The following is a 24605-nucleotide window of genomic DNA, read 5'->3' on the forward strand; positions in this document are numbered from 1 at the left end:
GTTTGCTCACAATCCGGTGGGCGGGTTGTGACGGCGCCACGAGGTCACGTGACCGAGGTGGTCCACCTGAGTGCTCCTCCGGCAATTTTTCACTCAGAACGCCGACGACGCCGGATTTTTTGCACAACGGGAGCTTCGCGTCGTCCATTGCGTCATCCTCCTCCTTGCATGCACTATGAATCGGGTAAGTTTTATCGACAACGAAGTTCCGAGCTGTAGCCGATTGTTTGCTGCCCATACCTATCGCTTTCTCGGTTCCATTTAATCAGTCGACGCTCACCCGCCTACCGTGGCTGCCAATAGGAGTGGAGAGGAAAGGCGAGGAGAACTCCGCCTGGTGATCCCTTCGGCTGATCTGGCTGGAAAAGCGCAGAGCTACCCTTGCGAACATAAAAGAAAATGTTTTTAGCCTCAAGCAACGCACACGCGGGTTGGGTTCGAAAGCAGCGTGGCTTGGAGGAGGGTAGGCATGCCGCGCTTTTAAGACGTAAGCCTTCCTTGGCTCCTGAGTGGCGTGGACGGAAGTTTGTGGACGGAAGTCTGTGGACGGAAGTTTTCAGCACGAACTGTCGATCACGAGTTGCGTGGTAAATAAAATAAAATGTAAAAGTTGATTAAGAAAACAATCAGTAAGCAGCATATATGTAATGTGGTTAACAAAACCGAAAAAGGAAAATATGAAGATCAAAATAAAAAATAAAGCTTAAAAAAAGAAAAAATCAAAAACAGGGAGTGAAAGAGGACAGGGAAAGGCTTCCGCTTTTCCGCTCTTAAACAGAGTTAAGTGCAATGCTGTAATTTTCTTAAGCCACTGCTTACGGCTTCGGTTCGCTTACGGCTTCGGTTCGAACACAGGCGGTATAATGTTTGTGGGGAATTATCGCCAGTGGGTGTTTTTTTTCTCTTCACACCTTGTCGACCCAGGCCGCAGTTGCTCCTTTATTTACAAACACGACGCTTGTATGAAGGTTTAATGTGTTCTGGTTCCAACTAGAACGCGAGAAAGGTTCCTGAAGGCTCAACTGAATGGAACCATAAAAGTTATGTAGACTGCAAAACAGCGGTTGAAGGTTTCCGTAACTCCTGTTCTCTAATACCGCTCACAGTTCCTCGTAAGAACGCTGCTGAAACAAGGTATGGTGCTGCACGAATCAGTACTGGCCTTTATTAGTCGTGGGTTGGATACCTCTATGATGGCGCGTTCCACAGCCGCCATGTTGGCTTTCGCGCTTCAAAACACCTTGGTCATTCACTGTTACTCCTGGTTGATCATCCATTCTTTTAACTCGGTCACGCCGGCATCCGCTTTCTAACATATTTTTATGCAGTGTACTCTAAATCAAAGTCGTATTGTGTGCATGCAAGTCTTATTGTATCAATACCCCTTAGAGTTTCCTTTAATATACAAAGTATGTCAACGAAATATTGTAATTTATGCAAAGTACCACATTTCATGTAAGATGATCTGTCCATGCGAGCACGTCATTCGAGCCTATCTGTGAATAAAAGGTTTACGATTAGCCTGTTTTTGTGAACCTCCTCATTTTAGATTGTCAATTATGTGCATTGAATAAAATTAAACGCCCTGTATATGAGGCATATAAGGGGCGTTTGTAATGCACTGCAGATCTTAGTGCCGTGTACGATGACGGCTGCAACGAGTGCAATCATGCGTGTCGCCTGTCGTTAGTCCGACAGTTAGAGAGCATTTTTCGGTGAGATTGGCCATGGGCTTGGTCATGGGCTCTTGAATTTACCATATGCTTTTGAATTTCGAAGAAGAATAACTCGACAAACTGAGTCCACGCACTTGCTTGAGCTTGTTGGATGTGAACGCCTGCGAGAGGCAGCCGCGCGTTCGTTTCCAGTGCGCGCCCTTGGCGTGGATGATGCTCTGGCCTAGCATGCTGTGCTCCTGGTCAGTGCGCATGATGATCTGAAGAAGAGCGCAGACGAACACGTTCTCTACACAAGTGCAGCAGAGCTGATGCTGCAAATCTAAAGTCGCACCCATACTCTACAATTCTGCAAGAAAGCATTTTTGAGCGGGACACCGTTTATGAAAACAATTTTTTCATGTCATGTAATATTTCACTATAACACTCAACATATCCGCAGATCACCCCACCGCAGTCTCCTATTTTTTTTTCAGTTAACGTTTTTGCTATCGTTAAAAAGCGTTTCCCATTGGTTTTCTATGGCAGTCCTAATTGCTCGATGTGCTCGATGGAAACACTTTAAAAGAATGATTTTGCTACATATAAGAAAAATTGACCATTGTCTTCAATATTTTTTAATCAGAGCATCACAATTTTTCAAATTTCAAATTTTTGTCCGAGATTGTGGAACATGTTGCATTATTGCGGTTTCTTCCTTGCGAACAATCTGATCGCTCAACAGCCCTCCTGTGAACCTTCGTTAGTATATAAGTAGGATTTACTGCCGCGAAGCAATTAAGGCTGTCATCAGCCTGGCAAAGTGCATTTCTACACACAAAGTCTGTCTTCAAAGACAAAGACAAGTCCACTTGTCGAATCGTTGGCAAGCACCCTGAGGCTTTCCCCTGCCTTGGTCACTTTGTGTGCGTCAAAAATCATCTGCCTGCCCTCTCTCTACCAAAGTGTTTTTCTGGTCACTTCTACATATTTTACATCATTGTAAGTTGTTCTCGTCATCTGTGATCACTTTGTACAATCCTTTGAAAGAAAGTGCTTCAAATTCGATGGCTGTGTAAAAGGCGACTCCAGAGACGGACTTTTCGAAGCCTGCAATAGGGACCTCTCTAAAAGGAAGTAAGCTATATGCAAAGCATAGTGAAACAACTTGCAGAAGCTAATTACTTCAAACACTTAGCACTTGGTCCGTTTCTTGAGTTAAGTTTACGTTCTCTCCGCTCATACAGTGCTTAGTGCAGAAAACATTGTCACGTCCTTCAAAACCGTATACAATGTGTTGGGACCAGTGGCAGCGGCTATAGCGTGGATACGTACGCCTCTGTCCGTAAAGTTCTGGAAGTTTTTTATGAAGATATACGACAGAAAGTCCAAATCCCTGACGACCAACATAGGCAGATCACCATTGTAGAATCTGCAAAAAAAAATATATTCAGTATGGTGTCCGGAGGTAAACAACGTTCATGTTGCAATGAAATCAAGAAAAAATATTCGGATACATTCGCATTGACGAGAAAGGCCTGCGAAGAATGAAACATTACACTCACCCAAATAGGTCTCCATATTCCTTACACCAGTCGGTGAGCGCGTGGACAAAACCCTGCAAGTACGTTGAACGTAAGCTGAAGACGCGTGCTTTGAGCTCCTGTGTGCAGGCGTGCATTGGACAACGAAAACTACGGCACAGATATTCGAAGACAAGTCGTGGCACGCATTGTCATGAACGCTGTTCCACAGCGCATTTAGCAAAACATTGCTGACCCTCACTGGCTTGGCACTCGTGTTCGCTCGCTGGTTCTACTAAGTGAACATATTTTGGCCAAAACTGTACAGACGTTTCAGATGAACAAGGGGGAGAAGTAGTTACACGTTTACAGTCGGCAGCAAAGTGGGCAACTACTCCCTTACACAAATGGTCTATAGAGAGTCTATAGACTTCTTATAGACTGCATTGCCTTCCTATAGATATTTCTTTTTGTCTATTCATATTCTATACACTGTCTATGGACAAAAGTGTGCTAAAAGTGTATGGCCATAAATCTATAGATTGTCTATAAGCTTTCCCTAGAATTTGTATTGCCTATAGACTATTCTCTAGGGTCTGTCTATAGCGAATCTATATACTTCAACGACAGAAATCAATGGAAAGTCTTTAGACTGTCTAAAGATATTTTTCTAAGGGTTGTTGGTATCTGGCAGCCATTTATAGCGCCTGGATCCAATGCTGGTGCACTGAGACGCTTCAAAATAAGTTTTGAGCAATTGCTGATGTTGGTATAATCGATTACAACTCAAGATATCAGCGGGAAACGCCCCTCAAATGAAGCCTTCCATCCAGAGGCGTCGACCGACAGTCATGGCGGCGCGATCCCCTTGCAACTGCCCGTGGGACATCGCAGGGTGCTGACAGGTGCACGGAAATTAAGTACGGATTAACCACCATATCATTACAATCGGTCGGCGCAATTAGCTGGAGGGCATCATGTGAGGGGTAATTGGGGCTGTGTTCTGGAGTTGTACCCGGCTGTAGCAGTAGACCGCTGATCGGGGCTTGGAAACTTAGTGATAACTTAGCGTGTTTCCGCACCAAGAATGAGAAGTGAAGCGCTTTGGTGACGTCAGCCATGAACTAAAATTGTTACTGTAGTGCAACAAATTGTTTCCGTGGTAATGACAGAGTATGCGCTTCTGGAGGCTCAGTGTGCAAGGAGAGAAGCGATGCAACCTGCGATAGGCATCGATCAGTATTCATCAGACAGATGATATTCGCTAGTTACAATCTCGGTCGATCCCAGGGTGGAGATACACCTCACCGAAACGCTGAGGTCATGAGCGAAGTTTTGCAATAGCATGGTGTAAAAGCGAGAGGTCAGGTGACTTTCAGTTCCTGAAACAAACATTGAGATGACTCGCTGTGAGTTTTGTTTCTTCGTGCGTATATATGTTGATAAGTTGCAGGAAATCCGCTGCCACTGAGTATACTGAGCATGCACGATTTCACAATGACGAAACTAATTTCCCCGGTGTGTTCCTGCTGTGCATGTTTCGATTTTCACGGCAGGTGGCTAAGTAGGAATTTGAAGTCCACTATTGTTCATCCGGTCAGCGGCAAAGGAGAAAATTAGCGAAATGTCTCGACGCGATGTCTGCACTATCGCAGGCTTCCTGACTAAATCGATGGAAGCGTCGCATTTGTGTACGAGACTTGTAATATGCAAAAGTCGCTTGCGATAGAGAATACTCGCTCTCAATTATACGCAGTACGCACACTTTTCAAAAGCCTTTTCAAGTGCCGTACACATTAGTAATTTTGTTCTTATGCCTTTGCTGGCTCGCTTACAGTTCCCGCATTCCCGTTGCGGCGTGTACGCTTCCAAGGTCTGCTTGCTTCTGCGGGCAGTGAATTAAGCCGATTGGTATGCCAGAATGGATCTGAACGCGTGTAGTTGTTATGTGCGTGGGTCTATATCTGTTCGGCGCGGCGCGCGTCTAAGGCACTTTCAAGCATTTTGTGTGCTGTTGCAGTTCTGGAAGCGTGCTGATTCCGTCGCCCAAGAAGCAACGCACGATTGCCACCTCCCGTGACTGTCTCGTCATCCTGCAGCGCATTATCAACGTGGGATGGAATTGACCCACGAGGGGGCGTCGTCGAAGAGTGGAATCCGCCTTATAAAGAACGCCGCTGCAAACCCAGGCTTCAGTTCGGCGCGGTGCGCGTCTAAGGCACTTTAAAGCACTTTGTTTGCTGTTGCAGGTGAGACTTAGTTGTTTGTTCTGCGATCCAAAAACTGCCTATGCGCCGCTGCCGAACACAACGCTGAGTGTTGAACTGCTTGATCTGCTTTATATTTGTATTGATAAGTGTTGTGAACGTGGCGTTAAGCTGTGTTTCAGACTGCTGTGTTAGTCATGAGCAAAGATGTTAAAGAAATCGGCAAGGCGCTTGAAGATCTGAAACGCGAACTGATAGCTGACCTTAGAACGCTAGAAGTTAGCGTAAAAAACTGCAATAACACCTGTGATGGCGTAAATGAAATCAAGAATTACATAAAAGAGCTGAGAAAGGAAGTTAAGATGTCTAAAAAAAACGACGAGCTGACGGTAGAAAACCACCGGTTAAGCGAGAGGATAGAAGAACTGGAGCAATAATACCAGAGAGCTAATAACCTTGAAATAAAAGGTGTTCCCGATGCTGGCGACCCATGCGACGCTGTGAAAAGAATTGGAGCTTTTATAGATGAACCGATAACTGACTCGGACATTGATGTATGTCACCGCGTCTTGACATTCAACAAAGAAGAAAAAAAACAGTTGTTCGTTTTGTGCATCGCACTAAACGGGACAAGGTTCTGCAGAAATTCAGGAAAAAGCGGCTGACCACTAAGGACATTGACTTCGGCGGGAAAAACAACCCTGTGTTCGTTCATGAGTATTCAACGGGGTCAAAGAAAAAGCTACTGCCCGAAAGAAAGCAATGGGACGGAAGTTCGTTTGGACCTCCCACGAAAAAATCTATGCACGCAGGGACGAGACTGCAGATGTTATCAGAAAAGCGAATGTGTCTGATGTGGAAAAAATAGCCATACAATAGACACTAGCAGGAATGTTTCCAACGCTCATTGAACCCTTGCAATGGACATAGCTGGATGTTGCTATTATGACTACGCAACTTTCAATAAAACATATAAGTCTAGTGTACGACAGCCTACAACTATGCATTTAAACATGTGCAGCATAAAAAACAAGGTCGGTGATCTAGTAATATTCCTTCAGTCCTTGACTATTAAATTTAAAGCCCTAGTTCTAACAAAAACCTGGTTAACAAAGGACGACATACCACCTTACCTGCCAGGTTACAGGTGTGAAAGTATATGCAGAGAAGCAAAAAAGGAGGCGGAATTGCAGTATATCTTGAGTAAATTATGTGTTACGAAGTTATAGATAATTTCACGAGGATTGACCAAAACGTCGAAAGTTTGTTCATCAAATTATCTGGTACTGTGATTGGAGCAATATACAGGCCGCCATCTAGCTGTGTATCTGAATTTAGCGACTTCTTTGAAAATACACTGAGTTTTCTAGGGTCTGTTACAAAATAGTTTATAATTCTTGGAGATGTCAACATTGATACAATATCGGACAGCTCGAATGCAAATGAATTTCGTGACCTTATTCATCTCTATGCTTGTACGAACGTACAACAAGAGTGACCACTGACACCGCAACGTGTCTTGACATCTGCGTTACAAATATGAAATATGACGATGTCGCCGCTGGTGTTATAACATGTGACCTCAGTGATCACCTTCCCTTGTTCTGTTTGGGTCCCCCTGTTTCCAGCAGACACAGAGATAATAAGGAAAAGACCTGGCATCGTAATATAAATGATGAAAATGTGACGCCTTTTTGCACCCTAATAGAGAACGAAAGCTGGGATGACGTTTACATGGAACAGAATGCTACAACCGCATATAGAATATTTCTGAAAAGACTTCTGTGGTGCTATGATGCAGCTTTTCCTTTGTGTGAGCATAAAACAAAGAAAAAATGTATGCGTAAACCTTGGATGACCGTAGAGTTATTCAAGCGCATAAAAGAAAAAAAAGAAGTTTCATGCTTTTCTTAAATCTCGCGATCTGCATCTATTTGCCGAGTTTAAAACCTTCAGGAACAAATTGAACTTTGAGGCTGAAATTCTTCGGGTTCGTAATGACAATAAAAGGCTATGGGAGATGGTTAATAATTTAATGAAGAGAAAACGACCGAATCCCTGCGTAACAGCTATTACTGTGAATGGGGGGGGGGGGGGGGGCGTCTCCCTGATGCGCAGCTTGCGGAAGAAATGAATCTTAGTTTCATTAGCTTTGGAAAGTGTACTGGTCCACTTGCTAGCACGTACGAGCCGACACATACCAATGGTCCAATAGGCTCCATCTCGCTTTCTCCTAGCACTCCATCAAAAAGTTACGGAATAATTAAGAGTTTCAAAAACGATGTATCATCTGATGACGGGATAAAAGCTTTGCCAATTGAACATATCGCAAGCCACATAAGTCACGTGTTGTCATATATAGTTAATCTGATGCTTCTTAGTGGTTTTTCCTGCAGATCTAAAGACAGCAAAAGTAGTTCCCGTGTATAAAGGCGGCGGTGCAGCCAATATTAATAACTATAGGCCAATTTCCGTCTTGACTATTTTCTCGAAAATATTTGAGCGCGTTGTCAATGACAGACTCACTAGTTTTTTTCAGAAACACGGAATAATAGCTGACGCTCAGTATGGCTTTCAAGCAAAAAATCTACAGAACAGGCTCTTCTGCATATAAAAGATAAAATTATTGAAAACATAGAAAAAAAGCTCCTAACACTGGGTCTATTTATAGATCTTAGGAAAGCGTTTGATACTGTACAACACGATATATTATTAATGAAGCTAGAGATTTGTGGGATTTGGGGCGTAGCGCTCAGATTACTTGAACCATATCTGAAGGGTAGGTCCCAGTATGTAATTATAAACAACTGTATGTCTAGTGAAATGGAGTTACAGTACGGAGTCCCTCAAGGATACATTCTTAGGCCTTTACTATTTCTTATATACGTGAACAATATAACTATGATACCAGGATCTCCTCAATTAATCATGTACGCAGATGACACTAATATATTCTTTACGGGAGCAACAAAAGCATGCTTAAAAAAATCTGTAAATGAATACTTACTAAAACTATCTACGTGGCTGCAAGCCAATCGTATAAGCCTAAATATAGCAAAATCTAAATATGTAATTTTCAAACCCACAAACGAGCGAGATGACAGTCCCATCAACATCAGGTACGACGGCAACCCGCTGGCGGAAGTCGCCGAGCAAAAGTTCTTGGGGATATGGTTCAGTGGTGATCTCTCATGGAACAACCACGTAGATAGCCTTAAGTCCGAATTATCATGGTTTACAGGCTGCCTCTACCGAATTCAACACTTAATTCCATCTTGGTTGAAGCTGACATTATATTATTCTCTGTTCTACTCTAGAATAAGCTACTGTATACTAGTTTCGGGCACAGCAACTGACTCAAATTACAACAAATTAATTACTTTGCAGAAGAAAGTGCTACGCATATGCGAAACTTACTGTGAGGATAAACGAAAACTAAGAACTCACCCACTTTTTAGTAAGTACAATATTCTGAGGGCAGACCAGGTATACTACTTTAAGCTGCTACAATGGATACATAAGAACAGACTGCATAAGGTACCTACGGAGAGTGTAAGCCCGTACGACATCAGAGATCCGAAAATAAGAATGCCAATAGTTAGAACAAACTATGGCAGGCAAACACTACCCTTTCAGGTTACCAAAATGCTCAATAGAAGAGACATTCCCGTTAATTACAATAAACCGTTCCCTGCATTCAAAAAGGATTGTAAGAGAGCTCTTTTGTTCAGTGATGTTGTCTACTCTTCTCACTAATATCTTTTCCGTGGAAGTGTAGTGTATAGATGTTTTGTCTCTTTTGCAATTGATCATGTTCCCTTTGCCATCTCCCATTTTCTTACTTGCGATGCCTGTACTGTTTGTATATGTGCGAATATTTGTTCATAGCCATATTTTCTTTCTGTGCTTGAAGGGGAAGAGGAAAGGGGAAAAATGAGGAAAAATCTCTGATTTAGTGTATTATGTTGCATATGTATCATAACTCTTATCATTTTTATGTTGTACCCAATCTACAATTATAGTGCAATTTTATCGTTGAGTGCCCTTTCCTTTTACAGATGTATATTTGTGTATCTTGTATGCAGTGTATGCGTTTGTGTTTTGACCAATGATATTGTTTGTGTGCCGCCCAACCGCACTGTTATATGTATGTATGTATGTATGTATGTATGTATGTATGTATGTATGTATGTATGTATGTATGTATGTATGTATGTATGTATGTATGTATGTATGTATGTATGTATGTATGTATGTATGTATGTATGTATGTATGTATGTATAAATTCTTGCCTCTGTCATGCCCAGGGGGCTGAGGCCTCGTCAGGCGATACCAAACCTTTAGTCTCAGCCCTCTGTTAACAAATGTCTAAGAAAAAAATAAATAAAAGAAAAAAAAGAGAGAAAAGATACGTGCTGTGATTCCAATCTCCAGGTGCATTCTGGGGCAGGAAAAATGTAAATGCAGCGGAGTAGACTGAAGATGGGTATAAGCGGGTAGGCATGGAATGTATTTTCTGGCTTGAAAGAAAAACGGTCTAGAGCCGGGAGTATTCACGAACCCTAATTTGTGCTCGAAATTTTGCGTATTTTGATCCTTTTTATACTCCGCAACATTTTTTTTTTTCACAATGAAACGGGAGTCACAGAACAGAAACTCGCCCTCTCTTCCTATAGCGCTCTTAATCTGGTGCCCCATAAGTTCCTGTTAGTGACTGAAACTTACGTGGAACTTCCGTGATTGACATGGTTTGACCGAATATTTTCTGCGCAACCTCAGCGGTCAAAGATGATGCTATTTTTTGACGCGGAGCTGTAGTGTTCACGTGATGATACATCTGCTTGCAATTTCAAGGTGTTATCAGTTATTTATAACGAGATAGTAATTACGTTTTACCATCCACCCGAGCGCAGCCGTATGGACTCAACGAAAAACTACACAGCTTCCGTAGAAACTGCGTAGTTAAAGGATGAAAAATTTGTCCAGGTTCGGAGTTCAAATCCGGGACCACCGCCTTACATAAGCAGTTGCTCAACCAACTAAGCTAACCGGGACGGCTAGCACATGGCAGTGTGGCAGCGATTTCAACAGCAACTTTCGCCCGGCATCTGTGAATTAATGTTGGAAAGCCAGGAAATAAACTTGTGCAGAATTTCACTGTCAGGTGCTGAAGCATTAACGACAACCACAAAAAAGAACTACAGAGATTAGGTGAATCACAACGTGGAATGATTGATCATCATCATCAATCTGACTACGCCCACTGCAGGACAAAGGTCTCTCCCATGTCTCTCATGTTAACACTGCCTGTGCCAGCTGGGGCCACCCTATCCCCGCAAATATCTTGGCCTAATCCGGCCACTTAACTTTGTGCCACCTCCTGCTACGCTCGCCTTCTCTCGGAATCCACTCCGTTACCCTTAATGGCCAGCGGTTATCTTGCCCTCGCATTACATGCCCTGCCCAAGCCCATTTCTTCCGCTTGATTTCGACTAGGATGTCATTAACCCGCGTTTGTTCCCTCACCCACTCTGCCCGCTTCCGGTTTCTTAACGTTACGCTATTTAGAAGTGTTATGCGGAATTCAGCTGACGAAAATATGAGGTGAGTTTGCCTTTTCAATTTTCCAGCTATGCCTAGAAAATCTATGGCCCATGTTTAGGTTGTCAGGTGCACAAAACTAGAGCCACGAAAGTTGCGCTGTTTGCACCTTTGTGTGATACTCGGCCAAGTTGCCCCACAGAAGGCTTGGTTCGGGGCCTGGCACACCGATGTCCTTGAAGTAGCTGAACGTTTTCTGGCGGGATCTGCGCAGAATAAAAAAAAGTGTTGATATAGTAATGCCACGCAATACTAAAAATGGTACCTGCGTGGATCGGAAACAAATAATTTCACATTTGATCTTGGTTCTGCGGTCATTGTGCATACTTGACGCGGACAAGTGCATTTCCTTACCACTTTCAATGCCGATCGCTACCTGTCGCGAACTTCTGCACTTTTTACAGGCTATAGACTATTGCTTTAGAATGCGTGAACGAATATTGAAATTTTCGAATCCGATATTTGAATATAGTACTTGAATATTCGCATTTCGTCCGAAATATCGGTCACATAAGCATTTAGAATATTTCAAACACACGAACATAAACGAACCCGAATATTCCGAAGTGCATTCACTGGGAGTACTTTTCTCAGCGGGCAAGGCATGGCGAGGCTCAGCAACAACCGCTCAGGAGCCCAGTAGCACAGCGTCAGTGCGCATCATCGTGTGGGTAGTTTGGTTTATGGTTTATGGTTTATGGTTTATGGGGATTTAACGTCCCAAAGCAACTCAGGCTATGTGGGACGCCGTAGTGAAGGGCTCCGGAAATTTAGACCAACTGGGGTTCTTTAACGTGCACTGACATCGCACAGCACACGGGCCTCTAGGATTTCGCCTCCATCGAAATTCAACCGCCGCGGCCGGCATCGAACCGCAGCCGAGCGCCATAACCACTCAGCCACCGCGGCGGCCATCCTGTTGGTAGTGCCATGGTGGTTAATAGCATACGTCGTATATTATTTTTGACTGGCCATCCGACACCTTGGGACAAGTCCGCGCGCTCGTTTGATGGAGGGCAGAGCCGCTTGCGGTGAGCCATATGAGATGCGGAGAAAGGAATTGGCAAAGCCTGGCCTGTAAGCCTTTTCGTAATGCTTTTCTCAGGACACTGACATCGATGGCGCTGGGCATGAGATGAACCATACTATTGCTTAATGTGTACTCCGCCTAGGAGGTTAAAGGTCCACTAAAGAGGATTCTGAGCTCGTCTTTTCACCGCGGGAACTCGAAACTACACGCTCCAAGCATTCTTAGAAACTTCGAAGTATAGTCCTGTGAGGCCGATTTTGCATTAAATCAGATTAAGCGTCCCGGCTTCCGCCTTTTCCTTTTTGAACTCGCCTCCTAAGTAGGAGGAGAAGTCAACCAGCGCGTGGAGTTTCTTTCGGTCATTCTCGTGGCGGCGTCGCTTTCGCTTTTATTTTGTTTTTTAAGTTCCTGTGAATAAATAGCTTCTGTCGCAAACGACATAGCCGCAAATTAAGTCGACGGAAATAGAAATTCGCGTGGACTGATTGCTTTACGTATCACTCCGCTTACGGCAAGTCTCCACGCAAATGGATGAAAGGAACTCCATGCCTTGGTTGGCGTTCCTCCTACTTTCGGGGGTGAGTTCAAAAAATAAATAGGCGGTAGACTGGACGTTTAATCTGATTTAATTGGGAAATCGGCCACAAGGGACCACAATTCGAAGTTCTTAAGAATGCTTGCAGCCCTAGAACGAGTTCCCGCGGTGAAAAGGTGAGCTTCAAAATCCTCTTTCGTGCATCTTTAAGTGAAAAAAAAATGGCTTCGAAGTTAAACAAAATGGTAGCGATGTTAGCGCCTGATTTGGAACATTGCAACGTTGCTAAGTACAGCAGTATTACGGAATATGGCAGTAGCAGTCGCTATCGCCTACCGTGGAACTTTACAGTCCGCGTGTGCCTGTGCCGCGCATACAAATACCTTTATACCTTTATTTTCAACACCGTTGATGTTAGGGGAAATGACTATTAGACATAGCTGCAGATTCTCTCGTAAGTGATAACACGTCAGGAAAGCAAAAAAAGTCATAACGGTGAACAAAAGATGATAAGAATGCATGAACACAGCCAATTAAAAGCAAAATAGGTATAAAAAGTAGCAGGAATTTTTTGCAGAACATGCGCAGCATGCTACACTGCATAATCAGGCGCTCAACACTCCCAATGCGAATTAAGCGGGTTTGGAATGATACACTCAAGCATTTGACGGCCCTAGTTCATGCGAAAGGATAGGACGTACCAGATTTTATTGTAACGTGTTGAGTAATGATTGGTTTTCAGCTGTAAGTTATATAGGTCATCAAAAATGTGTCGCGATTTTTTCGTTTTCTTTCGCAGCGTTTCTTTAACAATACATTGTAGAGGCCACTAACTGGTGTTATTTTGAGTGACGTGAAAAGAGGTTGAGTATGAGCTTTAAAAGGTGCATTAGCAATAATACGAACGACTTTTTTGTATTTCCTGCAACCTATCAGTGTTTGACCATGTTGTCATGCTCCACACCAGGTGACAGTATGAAATGTTTGACAGAAATAGTACATTATAAATTAGAACCCTAACACTGAGTGGTATTAAGAAACGAACCTTGCATAACATGCCTGTGTTTCTGGCGAGTTTGTTAACACGATTATTGATGTGCAGGTCCCAGGACAAATTACTCTGCATTATCACACCCATGCACTTTACCGAATAAACTATTTCAATACATTGTGAACCAATCGTAAGATTAGGTAAATATTCTAACGGTTTGTTCTTTGCTCTGAAAATAATAATAATTCTTTTTTGGAGAAAGGAAATGACGCAGTATCTGTCTCATATATCGTTGGACACCCGAACCGCGTCGTTAGGGAAGGGATAAAGGAGAGACTGAGAGAAGAAAAGAAGAAAGAGGTGCCGTAGTGGAGGGCTCCGGAATAATTTCGACCACCTGGGTATTTTTAACGTGCACTGACATCGCACAGCACACCGCTTTCGTTTTTGTAGCGTTTATCATGAGTGAAGACTGTGTACTCCATGGGACCAGCCTGCGCAATGTGTCGTTTGCTCTTGATGTCAAATCGCGTACTGTATTAGCTGTGAAAAATAGGCTCATGTCATCTGCATGCATGGCATATTTAACACTATTGTCAATGTTCGCGACGTCGTTAATGTAGATGTTAAACAGTGTGGGTCCAAGAACATTGCCTTGTGGTACGCCGTAATGAATTGATTTTAAGCATGATGAATAATTGCTAACCATAACCAGCTACCGGCGGTACTCGAGATACGTTTTATATAAGCTGAAGGAAATTGACGCGGAAACCATAGTGCTCAAGTTTTATGAATAAAATTTTGTGATTAATGGAATCGAAAGCTTATGAGAACTCCACAAACACCCCAAGACTCCAAGAGTGATACGTTTTTTTTTTTTTCAAATGACACTAAAATAATTCCTTCAGGGTTAATAACGCTGATTCGGTTGATTTTCGCTTGACAAAACGAAACTGAGAATCAGAAAGAATTTTATGTTTCTTGATAAAGCTATTAATACGAACCTATAAAATTTTCTCAAAACATTTAAAAGCAACTGGAAGGATAGATATAGGTCGGTAATTAGAAAAATTATTTTCGTCACCTCCTTTAAAAATAACCATAACCTTAGCAATCTGTAGCCTTTCTGGAAAGGTTCCTGGGAAAATGCCAGGTTTACAATATGTTCTAATATTGGTGCGAGTATGTAAGATGTGTATTTTGCCGGTAATATTTGGACGTCGTCAATGTCCTTATTTTTACTATTTTTCTTAAAGAGTAAGACCGACAGAACCTCAATGGTTGTAACAGGGTCCAAAAATGCGCTTTCGCTAACTATTTGATTCGTATTGCTTAGAGATTGGTTAGAGTGGGTGTCGTCTGCAATATACACAAAGTAATTATTAAAAGCGTCTGCAAGCTGAGAACCGGACAGGTGAATGCCATCTACAATTAATTCATGAATTCCAGTCTTCTGTTTTAGGTAAAGCAAGTTATGAAGTCGTTTCCAGAGAATATCAGAGTGCTTGATTACTTACTCGTTAAATACGCTACTCATGTTAAGTTCTTTTTGCTGGACACTTGATGCTATTAGCTCTATTTCTTGCAGCCTTGAACTTTTCAAGATTGTCGATCGTTTTCGTTTTAGAAAGCGTTTAAAGAGTGCGTTTTTAAGTAATATATTTGAGGAAACGCGAAGACAGGTGTAAGCGTAGAGAAACTGGGTTTTTCAAGGCGGCATATCTGCTGTTGTGCCTGCACATTGCATAGGCATGCCAACCTGGGAAAGCTCAGATAGAAATATTAGCGTTCTGAGTACAAACCGTTATAGCGTTCTCATTGGGTAGAAAAATCTACACTACCCCAACAGAACGGCTCTTACTAGGCCACATACAACAGTTGGGGCTTTACGCGGTGGAGGGTGGTAGTGCCTACGCTTATTTTTCTCTGAGACAATATTATAATTTTTTTTTACTGCAAACCAAGTTGCGGTGTTCCAAGCTGCGATATCTTTGCGCACTGCATCAGGACCTTTGTGGCTAGGAACTGATTCATTTTATTCAGATCATTATCGCTGTGTTGATGCTGCGTGTCATCTGCCTGGTCAGAGCCACGACTTCAGCTTCATCAGCGCTAAGTAGCGATGAAGCGCTTACCGCAGATCGTAGTAGCTGCGCCTCTCGTCGGGCAGTGATGAAGCGCTGCACCACCGAAGACCGTAATATTGGGTATGAACGAGCCAGACGACTATTCTGGCAGCAATGATGTCTGAATCTCATCTCCTTTGTCCCAGAGGCAAGTGAATTGACCTTTTTTGCCAGCAACTTTCATAATCGTCGAGCAGTGACCAGATGCACTGTACAGGGGCTCAGACCGCGGGCTAGACGCCCATTAGTTCTCTTAACATACCGTGTATAGCTTTCTTTGAAAGCTCATAAACTATCAGCGATCACGTGACAATCGACCATGGCCGCCTATTGTTTACTTGTTACCAATGGCGCCCTTTTGACATAAGCACCGTATTGCACTGTATTCTTTTTACTTGACGCCACTATGTGGAAAGCTGAGGGTTGGGAGCAACCTCGAAGGTATTTACCCTCTTGGATCTCTTGTTTGCATATGCACACGACCTGCACCATTGTTTGAAGGGTCAGTGCACTGTGGCGGTCAGTGATAACTGTATGCAACTGAAAAAACAAACATGCAACCGTCCAAGGTCATTGCTCAGTTGCGGCGAAGGCTGACAAGAAGCAGCCTCTAAAGTGGGTGCCAGTTTAGAGTGGCATGCCATTACTTCATTATATTTCCGATAATATATTCAGATTGACTATAGAAATAACAACATAAAACACGCCGATTTACGGGAAAGGCTATTTCAAACAAGAGGCAGCTTCTTTTGAGAGAGCTTACTAATGCTGGTAAAGTGTGTCAGCACTGTGTACAACATTCATTTGGCCAAGAAATGACTACACTAGAAGCACAGAACCAGTGTCTCCGATCTTTTATAACGAATGTAGTGGTTATAAAGCAGTTTATAACCACCAGCTAACCAAGTTAACAAAACATGCCACAGAGAGTGCCAAAGGTAAGTGGAGGCCACAGGACCGATTCCGAGTTGTACTGTACATTAAAAATTTCTTCCATTCACATATATATCCGCATGCAAGATGCCGATGCCGTTGCCTGACTCCGCATTCGCTTTGCTTGGAGCACCTTCAGTGCGACCTAGAACTGCCTACATCATGTAATTCCAATTCTCAAAGGAACCGTCCCTGGATTTCTTGTTAGGCCGCGCAGAATATTTAGCGTCTGTTCGACCAAACGGTAAAGGTCTGATGCCCGCCGACTCAGACTATTTTCTCATGGGCGCCGCCATATAGGGAAGCTGGCGCCCTCTAGTGTCTAGCCTGGAAACGACCGCCATGCTGGTATGTGCGATCGCATTCGCGGTGCACATAGCAAAAAGGACGTAGGTGGCACAAGTCGGCAATGCGGAGCTTCCGCATTCATTTTTTCCACGCTTTAAAATTGCGCACTGGTAGAAAAAGCTTTTCAAGCAGCAGTGATGTCCTTCCGTCAAGAAATGGCCGGAACACCAGTGGATTATGGCGTCGCAGGAGCTTCTTCCATCGGGATGGCGACTCCCTTAAGTGAAAAGAAATATGATGAGTTTGGTGTAACCTACGTGGTGAAGGCGGTCGAGGGAGTGATGCAGGGCAACTCTTAAGCGACTTTCCGTGATATTTGACTGACCTTGAGAGAGAGATTAGGTTAACTAGCTAGGAATATTGTTGGAAGCTAGCGAAGCTAGTCATTTCTTGACGACTGTTTTAAGTGTGATGTTGGTCGCATTTTATTTGTCAAGTAGGTCTAGTGTGTGTACACTCAGTCTACTGTCCGAAACGCTAAAGGTGATGAAGTTTTTGACGGCTGACGTAAATATCTGAGAAGCGAATTTTCCGCTTTTGCCATCACACTTAGACTGGAACATCCTGCGGTCACGAATCGATTATCGCCCGAATAACGAAAATATTGACATATATAGCGCTAGGCAGGGGATACAAGTGTGTTATTTAAGATGTATCAGCGACTGACAGGCAATACACGGCAGTGAGCTCTAAGCCCAGTGGTTTTGGATCTGAACACTGTGGCACAATTTTGAAGTGACGAAAAAGCGCACCGAAATGTTTCATACAAACACATCATTAAGAGCACGGCGCCTTCACATAAGAAAAACAAACCAAGGTCAAGGCGTCTTCTTCCTCTTTTTTGTCAGTATGTAGTCAGCTCTCCAGATACGCCTCCTGCAAATTTTGATCTCCGTGAAAGTTACCTTCATGCACGGTGATTTTCTTGCGAATTTGATGCAGACAAATTCCCGTGTGAGAACGGATGACTGTTTTTTTTTTCACATACCCGCATGCGCACGTAGAATCTGCAGCAGAAATGAACAGGGCAGTTGTTCTCGGAAAAGAAATGTTCTAGCGCTGCCTTGCGACCAAGTCGTCTTGTATTATTAGCAAGGGTGGAACATGCATGTTCTCATATGTTCATAAATTCTAGGCGATCAGCTTGTGTGACTGCACCAAAATATTTTTTCCGCTCACACTCTTCACGCAAACTTCTGCTGCCAATTGTTCTTTCCGTGCAATTACGTTCTTGAACATTCGCTCTCATCAACAAAGTGCCGAGAGCACGCATGAGATGTGACCTACAGGATGAAAATCGTTTGGTTGATGCTTGCAACGCAAAAACGCCCCTCATCTACGAAGCGGTGCAAATTAAGCAGCCTGCACCCGCGCACATGCCGGGGCTGTCAATGCTCTTCGCACTGTTCCAGAGGTCATTTCTCACGCTTCCGATAGTTGTTACTACAGCCGGCAACAACACAGTGGTAGCCCGACGACCCTGGGACTCGATTCGTCGCGATGTCTACCGACGCAAAACGCTTTTCAACTCCTTCGTGGCACAAAAGACCGCGCAGCACACTCGTATACCCTGCACTACGCCTTGGTGCCCCTGCCGCCGGCACATACCGGAGAGGTGGAGCGGCGCTGCGAACGCCGAGTTCTAGGGTACCAGGGCCGGTTTCAGGGTGAGGACACCGCTCTCGACGGTGCCATTTTGGGTCCCATTCTCCCGTTCAACAACGTTAGGAGCACTGCGGCGGCGGGCTGTTTCGAACAGAAAACTGCCTCTACCACGTGATATTCCGCGAACCTGATGTCCTCACAAGACAGGGCGGTACCATAGATAGTTTAAAAAGTGAATCAATGTTACTTAAGCAAAAATATATCTTCTTTCGCAGCTGATATGCCGAGAAACTCGGAGGCCTTGAAGAGTCGTTACTTCCCGACAATGGGCGTAGCATACTCCGGTGGAATCTGTCGACCCGGATACTTTACATTTCAATATTTTTCGAACAAACAAGATTGCTTATTTCGAGCTCCATTTTTATATTCGCCTTCTTATGCATGCATTCTTTGCGTCAGTAAGCAAAGAAGTTGTGGCTGCGTGACGCGCAACGAAGGGAGCCTCTTTTCTCCACCAGAAGGGGAGAGAAAGGCTCCTTTCGTTGGCGTCAAGCAGCCACATCAGCAAAATTCGTCAAGCGTGTTTCTGAGCAGACATTTCCGAGAGTTTAGTTTTTTTTCCCGCTTTTGATGACAGCTGCGGGGATAAGAGCTTGTCTGTCGAGTTCACTCGTGCGAGTCTTTCTGCGTGCTTCACGTCAAACGCGGTTTTCCAAATAGCCCAGACCCAGATACTTTTGTGAGAGGTCTACTGCCTTTAGGGCCGGCGCGGTGGCTGAGAGGTTATGGCGCTCGGCGGCCGGCCCGGAAGACTCGGGTTCGATCCCGGCCGCGGCGGTCGAATTTCGATGGAGGCGAAATTCTAGAGGCCCGTGTATTGTGCGATGCCAGTACAGGTGAAAGAACCCCAGGTGGTCGAAATTTCCTGAGCCCTTCACTACGGCGTCTCTCATAGACTGAGTTGCTTTGGGACGTTAAACCCCCCTAACCCAGATCTACTGCCTTGCCCGACTGAATGAGGCGACAAGCCAGCGTATTTTTAAAACTGGAGCAGACGTTTCTGAGGAAGCGAGGGAGGCGGCCCGCATTGCTCCGACTCCCCTTCCTTAGTTTAACTTGGCAGGGATAATTGGATTCAAATGAATTCGTTAGTAGGGGCTGATTTTTTTACGTTTCTTTGGGAATCAGTCGCTTTTGATGGTTCTTTTCTGCAAGTTATCAAAAGAAAAATTAATCTTATCAGTTAAGTTTGTCCTCTAAAAAGGCTACTTGGCAGCTAGGAATCAGCAAAACGTCGTCGCATCGTATCATCAATCTAGAAGTAGTCAACACCGTTTAGAGCGAAACCCAACCGTCTGCATGATGCTTTTTCGGAACAAGCCACTAAGGGAAGCAGTTGAGAAAGTGTGATCATTAGGTTTCAGATGTGCCACAGCTATACACCTCACAGCTGCGTGGCGACGGACCGTTTGGAAGAAAAATTTGCCATTAGCGCTTGGAATTATCCACATATGTGGCAGTAATAAGGAAAAGGGATCTCAGAAAACGTTGCAAAGGCGGTTGTTAACTATGCAGAAATAGCCGTATTTGGCATGGAATCCTACGCGTATACCCGAGAAAATTGGCGCCTTGTGAAAAGTCCTTACGTTCGAACAACAAATCCATCTTCTGCTGAATTTGGCGACCTAGCTTATACTCTGTTACAACTACGAAGCAACACTAAATAACCGCTGTCCTTTTTGATGCAAGCATTGAGTTGGGAACACAGCAGCCCATCATAATTTTTCGATTGCCGTGTAGTTAGAGCGCCTGCACCATGCTTAATATACACTCAAGAGTGCCAGAATACTATTTCCACGAGCGAAACAACTGTTCACTGCCTATTTGCAATTCAGTCGCACTATTTCAGTCGCTACGCAGCCGCATACAAACCATGCCACACGCATAGCGCACTGCACGCGGCTGACGCGTGGGACCCAACATGCAGCTGCGAGGGGGAAACGGCGGCGCGTTGTCGTACAAAGGGTGTCCCCACCCTAAAAGCGAAGGCGAGCGGGCATCCAGGCACCCTACGAGTTCGGCGCTGTTTTCCTCCTCGTGGCGAAAACGGTCTATACGCGGTGCTCCTTTCAAATGTCGCCACGGGATAACGGGAGGTAAAGCAAACATAATCTCGAACACACACGCTGCCTTTGTAGCTTGGCCACACTCATAGGGGCCGCGGGCCGAACCAAATATGCCATCATTTCTTTCTCCAAACAGCTTTCTCGATAATCTAGCTGTAACAACCACGAGCAGTCTGATGAAAGGCGACAACCAGCCACGCTGCAGGTGACTTCGGGATACTTTCGGACATCTTGCGCGGCACAGACTTGGTCAGAAGTCTTCAGGCCAAAGCCTTTTCGCCTGAGGCACATAATGCTGCCATCAGGGCACCATTAAAGACCAAAGAGCCTTGCAATGCTAGCAGAAGGTTTACTCTCGTGATAGAGAAGATTTCTGCTTAACTTGTGCTTTGAATTATCCTCTACAAAGAACATTTTTGTGACATTCGATCATTTCTCGAGAATTGAACGCTGTGGCTTGAAGATTTCTGACGGGGGGGGGGGGGGGGCGGAGTGGGGGGGATGTGAAACCCGTGCATTCGCTAGATGCGCCGTCGTGGCGCAGTGGTAGCGTCTCCGCCTTAAAGGCCCTGGTTCCATTCTCAGCCTCGACATAGGGTTTCTTATGCAGGTAGTGTGCGGGGGTTTCAGTGGCTCCCGCCACCGACCACGCGATTGGTCACGTGGTGCGGAGCAGCTTCCGGTGCCGTGGCTGGTCCCTTGGTTCGTAACGCGGTTGGTCACGTGGTGCGGTGCGACCACGGTGGAAATGCGAGTTAGTGGCCAGTGTAGCTTTCACTTCAAAATGACCGAACTCATGGCCCATCTTTACATTCTCACTAGCTGTGAGATTTTTGCGAGTCCAAAATAGTCCTGGCAGATGTGACAGTGCAATTCAGAAATATTATAGCGTAAGCTACACTGGCCGAGTTTGACCAGTTTCGCGTGCATCCTGGAGAGCCGTCCTGCGCTTGCGCGAAGAGCAGTGACGTCACAAAGATGAATTTAAAAAAACCCTGTGTCGAACCAGGGCCTTTGGCGTTAGAGGTGTAGACGCTACCACTCCACCACGACGGCGTTTTTTTGTCTTTATTGCCTGTTTCGACAGTTTACAACAGATCACGAACATGTTCTGCGCTACATTCTCAAACATCAAGAGCGGACACGCGTTTCACTCGCGTGAGAAAATCAAAACTGTTTCAAAGAACACAACTCCCCCATCAACTCGATAACTTCATCTTCAAGACATAGCTTCTTGTACACAATTCACGCAGCTTAAATATGTTTTCTTTGAAGTAATCTCGGAAAGAGCGCGCATCTTCACCGCAGTGTCGTAAAGCCATCCTGCTTCGCCAAATGCTGTGCAGGCCAAGAAGGAAAACTACATCGTATTTCTAAAGATCCGGCTCAACGTCCCGGAATCGTATCCCATACGGCGTCCCGGGTAAGTCTTTATTGTACGCTGGAGCACGTCCCAAAAGAGCAGCGCATCCCAGCAATCAATAAAGACGTGTTCTATCGACTCTGGTTTGTGACATTACAAGCAGTCAGCACCACATGGTAAAAACAATCCCTTCTCCTCCATCCATGGTTTAATCGGAAACGTACCAGTGTGCAACTTGAAGAAAAACGTCTTCAAACCCGCTGGCACCACCATTTTCCTTACTCTTTTAAAACATTTCCTCCTTGGCCTCCACTTGACAGAGATCGATATATTGGCTCAGGGAAGACACAGTCAAGCAAAACTTTTAGCAACTTCTTACGCGTGACATTTGAAAGGTATTCCAAACTGAACCGAGCATTTAGGAACCGGAAAGCAAAGACCACTTCTTTAAAAACTCTACTTGCATTGTGTCGCATCCCGTCTACAGTGGAAATAACATAGTTTGGCAAAGCCGGAGAAAGTCTCATTTGAATAAAAGTCAGCAGGAAAGGATCGCGTTGATCTCGAAGAAACAAATCTTGACAGCACCTGCCTTAGGTGCAAGTGTGGCAAAGAAAGACCCCCTTTAATCGTTTAACCGTGTTTAATTTTTAACCGTGAATAAAGGCGCAAAATAAATAAGCGCAAGGTATCCGACATGAGGAAGTTTAATATGAACAGAATCGAGCATGCTCTAAGGAACGGAGGTAGTTAAAAGCGGTAAAGAGGAAACTAGGCATAGTAAAAAAAACCAGATGTATGCGTTAAGAGAAAATGATGGCAATGTCATTAGCAATATGGATAAGATAGTTAAAGTAGCCGAAGTAGCCGAATGGGGGTGAAGCGCATATGGTAGGTTCTCTCAGATCATGAAAAGCAGGTTACCAATATTCCTCAAGTGAAAAGTGTAAAACAGCTGTATCCTACCGGTACTCACTTACGGGGCAAAAACGTGGAGGCTAACGAAAATGGCTCTTAAGTTAAGGACAGCAAATGCAGCGAGCCATGGAAATGAAAATGATAGGTGAAACGTTAAAAGGCCGGAAGCGGGCCGAGTGGTTGAGGGAACAAACGCGTTTTAATGACATCATAGTCAAAATCAAGAGGACGAAATGAGCTTGGGCAGGGCATGTGATACGAAGGCAAGATAACGGCTGGTCCTCAAGGGCAACGGTGTGGATTCCAAGAGAAGGCAAGCGTAGCAGGGAACGGCAGAAGGTTAGGTTGGCGGATGCGATGAGGAAGTTTGCAGGCATAGGGTGGATGCCACTGGCAAAGGACAGGCTTAATTGCAGAGACATCGTAGGCCTTTGCCCTGCAGTGGGCGTAGTCGGGCTGATGATGGTTATGATGGCGATGATGATGATGATGAGTGAATACGCGCCTTTCATATATTAACTCTTCCGAACCAGATGTCGCCGCGCTTACGCTACGTATATCCTGGCCTATCAGGGCTAGGCCATTATCAATATTTATTAGATGAATAGAGTGAAGCGGCATGGGACGAGGGCACAGTTTTAAGCAATAATATCGGTCACCGTAATCAGGAACCTGTTCTAGCCTTCCGCTAACCGCTCATCAGAATGGCTACAGCCTCAGAAGACCTGGCTTGGAGGCTCAGTGCTTACTGCGTTTTTTTTTGCCACATACTGTAAACCATCCACTACGACGTGCCCCATAGCGCGTAGCGCTGCCTCGGAGCCTAACAGTTATTCTTTATTTATATCACAGCCAAAAAAATTACACACAGTTTGCATTCAGAGGGTACTGGAGCCTCAAAGACTTAGCAGCACCTTCGCATGAACTTCACAGCTCGACGACGTTAGACACGGCTGTGCACACTTTCGCCTGCCCATACAGCAAACACATACCTGACGAGCTTGAAGAGCACGCAGACGATGAGAGCCACAGACGCCGTCCAGACATACGTCTGGAAGTTGAACAGGAGGATCTGCTCAGCCATGTCTACCGTTTCGATCCGACTGCGGAGAAAGAGTGGAAGTGAATCGATAATATGCGCGGTCTCTCTCGACCTGCGTGCTTTAACTGACAAGGCGTTTTATCTGTTTCTCCGCATTTTGTCCTTATTATTTGTATTTCTATGGCTTCTTCCTATCGCCATGAGCATACACCGTTAGCCTTCGATTACTCGCTCCGGCAGCCGGTAGCGTCGTATTCACCCTGATAAGATCTGACTGATAGCAACTGTATGTGCCCACAGTTTCAACAGAGCGCGCCGTCTATTGTGTCAAGGTTTGCTGCCGTTCCAGACACAGCACGCCGACTGTCTAAGGTGTGGTGTTCTTTGTTTGTGCCAGACATACCACAGAAGGTTTTCATGGTGTATGCAATACACTACAGTGAATTCTGCGTACTATCGGGGACAAAAGTTTGCGGGACGCGAGTTCTTGAAAAAACGTTTATTGTAGCTCCATCTCGCAACCCAGTCACCTGATAATGTGTGAAAGCATTAAAGGCTCAAACGCTCCTTCCTCTGCCAACTATATCAGGCAACTGGGTAG

General features: G+C 44.7%; 1 protein-coding gene across 1 annotated transcript in view; it reads right to left on the minus strand.

The window, feature by feature from the left end:
* LOC144101805 (cytochrome P450 3A8-like) overlaps positions 1-24114 on the minus strand; it is a 45039-nt gene extending 20925 nt beyond the window's left edge. The window contains exons 1-5 of the mRNA XM_077635020.1: positions 23955-24114; positions 11097-11193; positions 3221-3273; positions 2991-3087; positions 1811-1936 (exon numbers count right to left, since the gene is read on the minus strand). Of these exons, the coding sequence (XP_077491146.1) occupies positions 1811-1936; positions 2991-3087; positions 3221-3273; positions 11097-11193; positions 23955-24046 (465 nt within the window). The 5' untranslated portion in view covers positions 24047-24114. The remainder of the gene's footprint in view (positions 1-1810; positions 1937-2990; positions 3088-3220; positions 3274-11096; positions 11194-23954) is intronic.
* Between the last annotated feature and the right edge of the window lie 491 nt (positions 24115-24605).

The sequence above is a fragment of the Amblyomma americanum genome, chromosome 8 (assembly GCF_052857255.1).
Source record: "Amblyomma americanum isolate KBUSLIRL-KWMA chromosome 8, ASM5285725v1, whole genome shotgun sequence".
In the NCBI taxonomy this organism is placed as follows: domain Eukaryota; kingdom Metazoa; phylum Arthropoda; class Arachnida; order Ixodida; family Ixodidae; genus Amblyomma; species Amblyomma americanum.